The 12720-nt window shown below is 56.6% G+C and overlaps 1 protein-coding gene across 2 annotated transcripts; it reads left to right on the forward strand.

Moving 5' to 3' along the window:
- Window positions 1-1541: 1541 nt before the first annotated feature.
- On the forward strand, window positions 1542-12507 carry SIVA1 (SIVA1 apoptosis inducing factor). Of its 2 annotated transcripts, none has more exons than XM_049897437.1 (4): window positions 1542-1733; window positions 3599-3805; window positions 4386-4542; window positions 12237-12507. In XM_049897437.1, exons 1-4 carry the CDS (start codon window positions 1616-1618, stop codon window positions 12505-12507), a joined length of 753 nt encoding a protein of 250 aa, XP_049753394.1. In that variant the 5' UTR covers window positions 1542-1615. The 2 variants fall into 2 exon arrangements, with proteins under 2 accessions (XP_049753394.1, XP_049753395.1); XM_049897438.1 differs by lacking the exon at window positions 12237-12507 and adding an exon at window positions 6607-6802.
- The last annotated feature ends 213 nt before the right edge of the window (window positions 12508-12720 follow it).

Raw genomic sequence — 12720 nt, forward strand, 5'->3', positions numbered from 1 at the left:
TTTCTTCATGTATGATGTCCTTGATATCATTCCACAATTTGGTCTTTGGTTATTAGAGTTCAATGTGTCAAATCTATTCTTGAGATGGTCTCTAAATTCGGGTGGGATATGCTCAACGTCACACTTACCCAAATAATAGATTAGCTTTTAAAATTAACACTATCACCTTTGAGTAATGTGCTCCCTTAAACAATTAACCGTATGAGACCAAACAGTGAAGAGTTACCCAAAAGCAAAGGTGAGAAGCCCAGAGGGGCAAGGAAGCTAGATCAATGGAAACAGAACAGAATAGAAATGAGAATGCTGATGCATTGTAAAAATTATAACCAAGGACACAGAATAACCCGTACGAAAATTGTTAAAAACCCTAAAAAACCAAACCCCAGTGCCGTCGAGTCGATTCCTACTCATAGCGACTCTATAGGTCAGAGTAGAACTGCCCCATAGAGTTTCCGAGGAGCACCTGGCAGATTCGAACTGCTGACCCTTTGGTTAGCAGCTGTAGCACTTAACCACTATGCCAGGGCACCTAATTTGCTGTGTAAACTTTCACCTTAAACACAATATTATTAAAAAAAAAAAAAAAACAGTAAAACCAGTTACTGTGGACTTGACTCCAACTCATGGTGACCCAACGTGTCAGAGCGCAACTGTGCTCCACGGGGTCTTAAGCGGCTGGTTTTTGGAAGTGGATCGCCAATCCTTTCTTCCGAGGCTGTATGGGTGGACTCACACCTCCAACCTTTCCATCAGCATCCAACGCTGACCCTGAAGCTAACCGGGTCTCCCCCATAACGGAGGACCCCGCGCCCGACCGGGTCTCCCCCATAACGGAGGACACAGCCGACACCCAGGCGTGGACGTCCTCGGGGCACGTGCCCTCCGCCACGTCAGTGCCGGGAAAGGAGGGGAAGGGGTGCCGGCCACGTGGACCCAGTCCCTGCGGCGCTGGTCCTACATGACTCTACTTTTCTGAGTGCTTGGAGGTTTTCAAAACTAAAATTAGAAAAGGATGAATTCTCTTCAAACTGCGATAATTTAAACACGGAAATAAAACCCGTATTCAAGGTGTTAAAAAAAAAAAAAAAGCTGGAACGCCTGGCCTCTCCAGCGCTTCCGAGTCCCGCCCCCTGACCTCTCCCCCGGCCTATCCTGCGCCTCGAGGTGCACAAGTCCCGCCCCCTCCCGCCCTCGGCCTGTCCCTCGCCACGCCGTGAATCAGTCCAGTCGCCGACCTGGCCCAGGCCTATCCCGCGCTGCGTTTGCTCAAGTCCCGCCCCCGACGCATTCTACCCGCCCCTTGACCTGGCCCCCGGCCTCTCCCGCGCCGCGCCGCGCACTAGTCCCGCCTCCCGACCTCACTACGGCCTATCCCGCCCCGCAGCTAACTAGCCCCGACCCTGGACCTCGCCCCGGCCTTTCCCGCGTCGCCGCTTCCCGCCCACCGCCGGACGAGTCCCGCCCCCTGCCCTTGCTCCGGCCTATCCTACCCCGCGCCGCGCCACTGCGTGCCCGAGCCCCGCCCCCGCCCCGGCCGGGGATTGGCGCGCGGCTGTGACATCAAGGGTCAGCGACGAGGCGCGCGCCGGCCGAGCAGCGACCCCCGGCCGCGGCCATGCCCAAGCGGGGCTGCCCCTTCGGGGACGTCGCCCCGCTGCAGCTCAAGGTCCGCGTGGGCCCGAAGGAGCTGAGCCGCGGCGTGTGCGGCGAGCGCCACTCCCGGGAGGTCTTCGGTGAGCTGGGGCGAAGGGCCGGGCTGGGCGGCCGCGGCGCGGGAGGCCCCCGGAGGCCCAGGACCCGGAGCCCGCGGGCGAGTGCTGCCCCGGGGCCGCCGGTCTCCGGGCGTGGGGTCCGTGAGCACCGGCAGGGGAACGGGCCGCTCTCGTCGTAGCAGCCGGCCACCCGCGCAGCGAGCGGGGCCTCCTGCTTGCGGCTCTGGGCGGTGCGGAGGGGCCGACGGGCTGAGCGGCAGGAGCGTCTCTCCTACCCGGGCGGTGTTCGTGGGTCGCCGCCCCCGCCAGCGGCCCGGCGGGCGCGCACGCGGGAGGACTGTCCGGAGGGACCAGAGCGGGCCCGCCAGCTGAGGACCTCGGTGACGCTGGAGAGGGGCTCCTGGGGTGCAGAGGGAGCCGGGTCCGGCAGGGCGAGCAGGAGAGAGCCTGGCAGAGACGGAGAGGTCAGGGCAGAGAGAAGGGCAGAGGCCGGGCAGAGGAGAGCCGAACAGTGTCTGGTAGCCACGGCTCCCCCTGGCCGCACCATCCCAGTCAGGGTGGGTCGTAGGGACGGTCAGCGCTCAGGATTTGGGGCGTGCTCCGTGCTGATCATCGCTTCCCACTCGCGGTGATTGATACCATGGGGCAGGTACAAAGTGGAACTTACCCTTTTGGCTGGGGCACGGGGTGTTTGTAATTGAGGGGCCGCGTGTGTTTCAGGGATCTGGGAGGGCGCCTGGCCTTAGGAGAGGCCCCCCTCCTTGAGGCTCCAGCAGCTGGTTCTCTTCTCTTGCTGGTCCTTCCGCAGCACCAGCAGCTGCTCTGCCTTTTCTCCCCTTGTACACTAGGTTGCAAAGTCAAATGGGTTCTAAGGCTCTGAGCCGCTAGACAACCACATGTACGTGCCTTAGATATAAAGATGTTCAAACACTTCAGACTGCAGGCAGAGACAGGATTCCAGAGAATCGAGGCTTGTCAGGGACTTGTCCCTGGGCGCTTATAACTAAGTACAAGACGAAGGTTTGAGCTCACATGTACCCAGCTCTGAGCCTGAGCCTTCACCCCAACCTCTTTGCCACAAGCCCCTGAAGACAGGATTGGCCTCACCCCGAGACTCTTTCCCACCGTGGCAGTTTATTTTATAAACGGTGGGCACTGGGTGGCTGGGTTGTCATCGCCACTGCACTTGAGCTACTCCCATTCCCTCTGGTCCATCAGCTCCTCGGTAACCGGGCCCCCGCCCGGCTGTTAGGGCAGGGTGAGAAACCAGAGCCGCACTGGGTCTGCGACTGCTCCCCTGGGGACTCTGTGGCCATGTAGGGAGGTAGGTTCTAGGTCCCACAAAGGGCAGAAGGGGGTGGGCAGCTTTTGTTGGGACCCATTGTTGGGGTGCCTGGGCCCCACTCTACTGCAGGTGCAGGGCGGCTGGCTGGGGGTTGGCCCAGGCCAGAGTCTGAGGGCTGCTTATTGGTGGGGAACTTGTTCTCATGGCCTGTTCTCCGCAGCGGGGGTGCTCTGTGCCAGATGCTGAGCTGTTTGAGCAAGGAGGGGGCAGGGGCACACAGCCGTAGGTGAGGCCCCCATAGGTGAGGCCAGCTGGGAGACCCTGTGCCGAGAGCCGCTGTGGGAAACGAGCAGTGATGGGAGGGTGCGGGTGCAGCGTCTGGAGCCTTCCTGCAGGAGATGGCGGCCAAGGCCAGGCACCGAAGGGAGGGGAGGACCCAGCTCACCAAAGCATGGCGGAGGCCAGGGTTACAGATGACACAGGGCACAAAGGGCCTCACCCTGCCTACTGGAGGGACCCTTGTGGGGCTCAAAGGACAGTGTGGCTGTTGCGGGCTTTGTAGACCGATGGTGTCAGCATGGAAATTTCGTGTCTTCTGCAGAAAGGACCAGGCAGCTCCTGTTCCGTGGAGCCCAGGCCTACATGGACCATGTGTGGGATGAAGGTTCGCCAGAGAGCTGCACCCTTGTCCACCTGCCTGAGTCCCCGAAGCCCAGCCCCACAGGTGTCCCAGGGGTCACCAGTGGGCAGATGCTGATCGGACCGGGTGGCCGCCTGCTGAGGAGCCATGTCCAGGCCTCAGGGGCCGGTGAGTGCAGCCACGGCAGGACAGAGCTCTTCTCCAGCCATGATGCTGTGTCCAGGGCTCTCCACCAGCGTCTCTCCTGCCCAGATGAGCAAGGATCTTGCAGGTTGGGCGGTGCTGGGGATACTTGTTACCATAAGTTCTCAGTAGATCCCCAGATTTGGAAGTTGTCACACAGTTTCTAACTGTCGGGCCAGAAGGAGCAGAGACACCCCTGAGCGCCCCTCCGCTGTCCACTCTGGCTCTCCCTGGCTCCGTCATCCCAGAGGTAGAGAACACTGATTGTGGGCCACGTAAACTTTGTCCTGCTCTGTACAGCTGGCTGGGACCTCGGGTGTGGTTCTTACTTGTGAGATGCCATGCTTATTAGCTCCAGGAGTGTCAATGGGGGGTCCAGTGGAGATGTGAGGGTAGGCTTGGAGTGGATGCCCCACAGGACACAGCTTCAGGTGGTCACACCATGTGTCTCTGACCATGGGAGGTGATGCAGCATGAAAGGCTCCCACGGAGAGTCCATGGCCAGTTGTGGGTGGAGGTGGTGCCATCCTCATGGCCGACGAGTTATGGTATTTTTTCCTTGCAGACCCATTGGAGGCAGTGTCCAGGGCCTGCTCCTCGTGCGTTCGCAGTGTGGACGGAAAGGCGGTCTGCAGCCAGTGTGAGCGCCCCCTGTGTGGTCGGTGTCTGCGCACCTGCTGGGGCTGCGGCACCGTGGCCTGTGCCCTGTGCTCTGCCGTTGAGTAAGTGCTTCACCTCCGTGTCCCCACAGCTCGTCCTCAGGAGCACATCGTGCAGGGAGGATGGGGGCAGGACCCCAGCTGGGCCCTGGGCACCACAGTGTGGCCTCTGCCATTGGCATTGCCTGGCGGGCCCAGGGATGGTGTCAGCTTCAGTTATCTACCCAACTTCATCTGTTTATTTTTTTCTGAAAACTTTGTGATCCCTCCTAAGGGAAATTGCAGACTCTCTGGCTGCAGTTCCTCTTGCAGCTCGTGTTGGGTTGTTGCAGACTTCTCTGAGGACCGTTTTGTCTCCTGTGTGAGGTGCTCATTACTCTGTAGCAGGTGGAGCTGCAGATTTTACTACCAGATGCATGTTTACCTGGAGACAGCTCCTCCTGGGTCAGATCACCCAGCTGGATTGTGTGTGTGTGTGGTCACTGTAGCTGATTGGACCTTCAGAGGCTGAGGCCACTCCCATTCAGCAACAGATCTCCTGTGGTGGGTGGGGGCTTTGTAGTGTGAGAAAGAAGGGTTTCACCAAAACAGAAAAGGGGCTGGTTTTAGGGACCTAACCCAGCCTTGTTGCAGCAGTCTTTTTAAAACCAAATGTGTAAGATTGAAAAGCAGAGATGCTGGTGGAGGTCAAGTCTGTTCCCCGGGCAGCTCGTAGTTGGGTGGGGCAGGGCAAGGCTGGCCTGGGCTAATGGACAAGACCGTTTAAAGGGCTGCTCTCCTTATCCTTTTGTTTATGTGTAAACTGAACACGGAGGGCTCTTTCCTACTTCTCCAGCTCCTGGTTGCCTTCCCCTCCAGGGTGAATTTGGCACTGGGCAGAAGCATAGATGTTGGGGTCACCCCACGCTCCCCCATCCTGCAGCGCTGGGCACCCTGGGTGGAGCACTGAGTCCTTGCAGGACTTCCTGCTGCTGGTATCCCCTCTGTTCTGCTTTCTCACTGCTTCCCCGTTTCCAGGACACAGCACTCACACTGAGAAGCCAGGGGGTACACACCCCACACACCCCCCATCTCACGGCGCTCACACTGAGAGGCCAGGGGGTATGCACCCCACACACCCACCATCTCACGGCGCTCACACTGAGAGGCCAGGGGTACACACCCCATACACCCACCATCTCACGGCGCTTACATTGAGAGGCCGGGGGGCACACACCCCGCATGCCCCCCATCTCATGGCACTCATGCTGAGAAGCCGGGGGGCACAAACCCTGCACACCCACCATCTCACAGTGCTCACACTAAGAGGCTGGGGGGCACACACCCCACACACTCACCATCTCACAGCACTCACGCTGAGAGGCCAGGGGACACATACCCCACATACGCCCCCATCTCACGGCGCTCACATTGAGAGGCTGGGGGGCATACACCCCACACACCCCCGTCTCACGGAGCTCACACTGAGAGACCTGGGGGCACATGCCCCACACACCCACCGTCTCATGGTGTTAACACTGACAGGCCGGGGGCACACATGCCACACACCCACCATCTCACAGCATTCAGAAAGGTTGGGGGAGGTGCCCCACACACCCACCAGCTATGGTTACAGCCGGAAGGGCATCCCGCTGCCCTTTTCCACACAGGTGATTGGCTCTGGATCACACGGGTGTGGGGGCCGGGCCTGCCTTTGCTGCCCACATTCTTCTGCCCTCTCCCCCTCAGCTTCCGGACTGCAGGAAGGAGCACCCTGGAGTGTAGGAAGCAAGGTTGCCTCAGCTGGCAGGGGTGGCTCAACCCACAGGCCCTGTGAACGTCCTGACCCGGAAGGGCTGGAGGTTTTGACTCCTGGGCTGCCGTAGCCTAGTCTGAACAACCCTCACTTGGGGTGTTTAGCACGTTACCAGTTTCGTGTCCTCTTAGCCTCCTGGGGATTTTCTCCCCATCGTTTATGGCTCTCCTAGCCTTTGCTCTTAGAGCCTTGAAACCTCGGAAGGGTGCCACGTCTGATACACTTGTGCCAACCATCCTGGTATGGTGGGATCTGATGGGACTTCTAGGGGGACTCTGGGGTGGATGCAGATTGGCTTATCGGCTTCTCTTTCTCCCTGGTACTGTTGGCAGCTACGGTGACGTTCATGAGAAGGCACTCTGCACCAGCTGCGCCATGTTTGAAGCGTGAGGCCGCTCCAGAGTGGCTGGCTCTGTGGTGACCAGCCCATGTGCCAAGACTAAAGAATTGTGGGGGTGGGGAGGTTTATATTTTATATTTTGTACTCTAAACAACACAAGTGAATAAACCCTTTATATTTGGACAAGAGGGCTCTTGTCTGCGTGAGTTGTGTTGAGGATGTTGCCATATCTGCTGAGTGCTAGGAAGACCCCACAGACCCGGAAGAGTGGACGTGGGTGGCACACCAGCTTGGGAAGACCCCACAGACCCAGGAGAGCTGACGTGGGTGGTGCGCCGGCTCAGGAAGACCCCATAGACCCGGAAGAGTGGACATGGATGGCACACCAGCTTGGGAAGACCCCACAGACCCAGGAGAGCAGACGTGGGTGGTGCGCCGGCTCACGAAGACCCCATAGACCCGGAAGAGTGGACATGGATGGCACACCAGCTTGGGAAGACCCCACAGACCCAGGAGAGCTGACGTGGGTGGTGCACCAGCTCAGGAAGACCCCATAGACCCGGAAGAGTGGACATGGATGGCACACCAGCTTGGGAAGACCCCACAGACCCAGGAGAGCAGACGTGGGTGGTGCGCCGGCTCACGAAGACCCCATAGACCCGGAAGAGTGGACATGGATGGCACACCAGCTTGGGAAGACCCCACAGACCCAGGAGAGCAGACGTGGGTGGTGCGCCGGCTCACGAAGACCCCATAGACCCGGAAGAGTGGACATGGATGGCACACCAGCTTGGGAAGACCCCACAGACCCAGGAGAGCTGACGTGGGTGGTGCACCAGCTCAGGAAGACCCCATAGACCCAGAAGAGTGGACATGGATGGCACACCAGCTTGGGAAGACCCCACAGACCCAGGAGAGCTGACGTGGGTGGTGCACCGGCTCGGGAAGACCCCACAGACCCAGGAGAGCTGACGTGGGTGGTGCATCGGCTCGGGAAGACCCCACAGACCCGGAAGAGTTTACGTGGATGGCACACCAGCTTGGGAAGACCCCACAGACCCAGGAGAGCTGACATGGATGGTGCGCTGGCTCAGGAAGACCCCACAGACCCGGAAGGGTTTACGTGGATGGCACACCAGCTCGGGAAGACCCCACAGACCCAGGAGAGCTGACATGGGTGGTGCGCTGGCTCGGGAAGACCCCACAGACCCGGAAGGGTTTACGTGGATGGCACACCAGCTCGGGAAGACCCCACAGACCCAGGAGAGCTGACGTGGATGGTGGCGTGCTAAGAGCACTTTGCATGATCAAGTTGTGTAGCTCTCGTGGGTGTCATGTGGGGCTGTTCTTACCCCCACTTCTCAGCTGAGAGGATAGAAGCCCGAAGTGTGCTCCTTGCCTGGAGTGACCTGGCTAGTGGATGGGGAGGAGGGCCCACTCCCTCACTTCTCCCTGGATCTGCTTAGAGAAGTGTTCCCGGGGTTCCCTGATACACAGTGCTCCTCCACCCTCTTCCTCCTGCCACACCTGATTGTCACCGTCTGACATGTCTGCTTACCTGTTCTTCTTACCATGAGTTAGGCACCACAAGGGCTGGGGTCTCACCTCGACCCATGTCTGACATGTTCATTGGTAAAAAATACCTGTCGGGCCTCTGGCCGTGGTGGAGTAACAGGCTGGGCTTGCCCTCCGCCATCAGCATCTGAGAACCACACAAAACGTTAAGAAGTTGGACAGCAGGCAGTGCCGGGCGGTGGTCCGTGGAGAAGGAATGGATGAGATGCACCTCCATCAGTGCCCCTGCTCACTGGCTAGAGCAGGTTTGCAGGCTGTGGCACGGGGTGTGGCCACGGTGAGCTCCGTGGGCTTGCTGAGCAGAGAAGGCTGTGGCAGCTGGAACTTGGACAGTAGACACTGGAGAGGAGATTGAGACAAAGGGTCCTCACAGCCTCACGCGTGCATGTGGGGGGACTACCCAAGGTGGGGAGACCCGTCGGAAAGGAACCGCAACAAGCCCTATACCCAAGAACCAGAGTGGAGAAACCTCCAACATACAGGGCAGGGCACCAAGCATGCTGATTGAGTGGTGAGGTCACACAGACCCTGGATGAAGACAGCTCATTCCTTTCTAACAACTTGAAGCCAGCCTTAAAGAGACAAGCCGTTTCAAGTACTTTAATAGAATCCCAGAACAAAGCTCACAAAGAATTAATGGAATAAAAAAAAAAAGAAGTGCACCTGCTAAAGAGAAAATTTACAGTGCCTGCATCCAATAAAAAATTACCAAACATAAGAAAACTCAATCAGGAAGTGGGTAGTAGTATAAAAACTCAAGAAAAGGTTTAGACTCAGAAAAAAAAATTCTTTGATGGTTACAAAGGGGGAGTAACTAGATAGTAGACAAGTGTCAACTTTGCTGAAGGGAAAGACTGCACACAGTATAGGGGAGTCAGCACAGCTGGACCAAAGCAAATGCATGGAAGTTTCCTAGACACATCCAGACACTTTGAGGGACCGAGTGGCTGGGGCTGGAGACCACAGTCTCAGGGGACATCTAGGTCAATTGGCATTAACAGTTCATAAAGAAAGTTTTCTGTGTCCCACTTTGGTGTGTAGCGTCCAGGGTCTTAAAAGTTTGCAAGTAGCCATCTAAGATACATCTGTTGGTCCCATCCCACTTGGAACAAAGGAGAATGAACAAAACCAAAGATACAAAATACTAGCCTAAAGGACCCTATGAACCAGAGACTCCGGCCTGAGCCCGGAACTAGATGGTGGCTGGCTACCACCAACAACCACTCTGACAGGGATCACAACAGTCCTGATCAGAACAGGAGAAAAAATGTAGGCAATTCAAATTCGCTAAAAAAGACCGGACTTACTGGTCTGACAGACTGGAGGAACCCCTGAGACCACGGCCCCCAGATGCTCCGTTAACTGAGAACTAAAACCACTCCCGAAGCCCACTTTTCAGACAAAGATTAGATAGACATAAAACAAACTACACATGTGAGGAAGGTGCTTCTTACTTCAGTCAAATAGACGAGACCAAATGGGCAGGTCCTGCGGAAAAGCAAGACGAGAAGGCAGGAAGGCAGAAGCTGGATGAATGGACACAGGGAACCCGGGGTGGAAAGGGGGAGCATGCTGTCACATGCGGGGATTGCAGCCAATGTCACAAAACAATATGTGTATAAATTTTTGAATGACAAATTGAGCTGTAGACTTTATCCTAAAGCACAATATTTGTTTTTTTTTTAATTACTGAAAAAAGAAAATGGGTAGAGGACTTGGGTAGACGTTTTACTAAAGAAGATAATACAAGTGGCCAACAAGCACATGAAAAGATGCTCAACCTCATTAGCCATTAAACCCATTGCCATCGAGTGGATTTCAACTCCTAGCGACCCTGTAGGACAGAGTAGAGCTGCTCATAGGGTTTCCAAGAAGCTGCTCGCTAGTGGATTCGAACTGCTGGCCTCTTGTTTAGCAGCTGAGCTTTTCACCACTGTGCCATCAGGACTCCCATTAGCCATTCAGGGAAATATAAATCAAAGTCACAGTGAACCACGTTTCACACCCGTAAGGATGACTAAGATTAAAACAATGGAGAACATGTTGGTGAGGGTGTGGAGAGCTTGAAACCTTCATCCACTACTGGTGGGAATGCAAAATGGTGAGACGCTGTCAAAAAAGAGTCCGGCGGTTTCTCAGAAAGTTAAAACATGGAAGTATCATCCAAAACCCAAACCAGACCCACTGCCGTCGAGCCGATGCCAACTCATAGCCTCCCTGTGGGACAGAGTAGAACTGCCCCGTAGGGTTTCCAAGGCTATAAATCTTCACGGAAGCAGACTGCCACAGATTTCTACCGCAGAGCAGCTGGTGGGTTTGAACTGCCGACCTTTCGGTTAGCAGCTGAGCACTTAACCACTGCACCACCAGGGCTGCGAGCATATGACCCAGCAATTCCACTCCTAGGTATGTACCCAGGGGACTTGAAAGTAGTGATGCAGACAGACACGTACACCCACGTTCACTGCAGCGTTAGTCGTCACAGCCAAAATGTAGAAACAACCTAAGTGTCCAGCGCCAGATGAGCGGGTAGAACGTGGTACGTACATGCAACGGACTATCGCTCGGCCATAAAGAGAAACGAAGCCTGACACATGCTACAACATGGATGAGCTTTGGAAACACGCTGAGTGTGGTAATAATAGGCAAACGTACGGGGACCACAGTTTATTAGTGGTTACCAGGGCTGGAGAAGAGGCATTTAAGGAGCAGTGAGTTCAGTTTATGGTGGTGAAAAATTATGGCTGATGGTTGCACAACGTGATTAATTGCACACATGAACGCTGAACTAGCAAATGTATGTAACGAGCCATGGTGGTGTAGTATCTAAGCACTCAGCTACTAGCCAGAAGGTTGGTGGTTCAAACCCGCCAGCCCCTCCTGAGGGAGAAAGACCTGCCCCCGTAACGATCACAGCCTTGGAGGCCCTGTGGGGCTGTTCTGCTCTGTCCTACAGGGTCCCTATGAGTTGGGGTCAACTCAGTGGCGGTGGATTTTTATGGGCGTTACATACATTTTTACAATTGAAAAAGATGAGTCTACCATTAGAATACACATATATACCAGACGTGCAAAGAAGCATGAAAATACAGCCCACAAGGAGAAAAATCAGCCCGTAGAAAGGGACGCAGAAATGACAGATGGTGAAGTTAGTAGGCAGAGGCACTGAAATAGCTATTGTAAACACACCCCATGTTCAGAAAAGCAGAGACAGGCACGTTCAGGAGAGAGATGGAAGGCGTGAACACCCAAACTGAACTTGTAGAGATGAAAATACAGTGAGATGGGAAATACCCAGGGTGGGATTACAGAGGGGGGGGGAAAGGCCAGTGAATTCCAGACGGTGCAGCAGAGACTCCAGGTGACAGCAGGGCGAGGAGACACCAAACAGCCAATTGTGATTCGGGAGTCCATGGGGAGGGGGAGGACACAGTGTTTTGAAGAAATGGCTGAAATTTTTCCAAATTTGATGAAAACCACAAACGCATAGAGTCTCCCTGGCCTGGCCCTCGATGCCCTGCCCATGGCTTGCCTGGCTGGAGGACCTGGCTCCCCCTCACCCCCCCGGGCCCGCTCTGGCCTCTATGGCTTTACAATCTCAAAGCCAGAACCCGCCCTTGCTGGGAGTTGCCACTCCAGATGCCAGCCTCCCTGTGCACCCAGCCCCACTGCGCTCTCTGCCCTTGAAGCTTCAGCAGTGGTCCCATCTGGAGTAAGTTCTAAGAGGGTCTCCTGTCGTTCTTTCCTCATGACCTCACCCACCAAGTGGGACAAAGCATGTCATGTTTGCGTTAGTGCCCACAAGGCAGAGCCTCTGGACTGTGGAGTGCCCCTCCGGACCCCACCCTCACCCACGGGGGTCCCTCAGGAAGGGCTTACACGCAGGCGGCCTAAGGGCCCACACCTCAGCAGCAGCCCCAGAGGCCATGTGGCTGTGCACGGAAGAGTGCAGCACTGTGTCTTCGGGCTTCCCACGGCTGGACTCCGGATGCATCCTGCCTCCAAGGCACCGTTTACGATGAAACCTGTGTCTTTGTGTTTTCCCAGGAAGTCTGTCATCACTGGTGTGACTGTCGCTCACGGCTCCACAGCCAGGGATGCCCCCACTCCACGCTGGCGTCCCTCACCCGGCAGCCCCTCCTCTCACCACCGGGAATGTCCTGGAGTCCAGGCTCACTGGCCAGAGGCCTGCTCCTACCTCCAGCAGTTTCCAGGCCAGGGACCAACACCCCTTCCTGCATGGTGGCTGAGCCCATCCCTGCAGGACAATCGCCCTCCGACCCTCCTTGCAGCGGGTTGGGCCCCATCTGAGAGATGAGGGGGCTCGGCTGTGGCCCTCCTGCTCTCTGTGCAGGACCAGCTGACAGCAGTGGGGGACCCTATGGGGCGTGCACAGGGGTGCAGTGCTGAGGGGCTTCCACCAGGTGGCGTCAGGAGCACGCTCTGTTCAGAGCTGGTTCCCAGCAGGACTGGGACTGGTGATGCCACAGAAGGGGGGCGGCCCCTCTGGTCCCGTGTCCCACTCCTGCTG

The sequence above is a fragment of the Elephas maximus genome, chromosome 10 (genome assembly GCF_024166365.1).
Source record: "Elephas maximus indicus isolate mEleMax1 chromosome 10, mEleMax1 primary haplotype, whole genome shotgun sequence".
In the NCBI taxonomy this organism is placed as follows: domain Eukaryota; kingdom Metazoa; phylum Chordata; class Mammalia; order Proboscidea; family Elephantidae; genus Elephas; species Elephas maximus.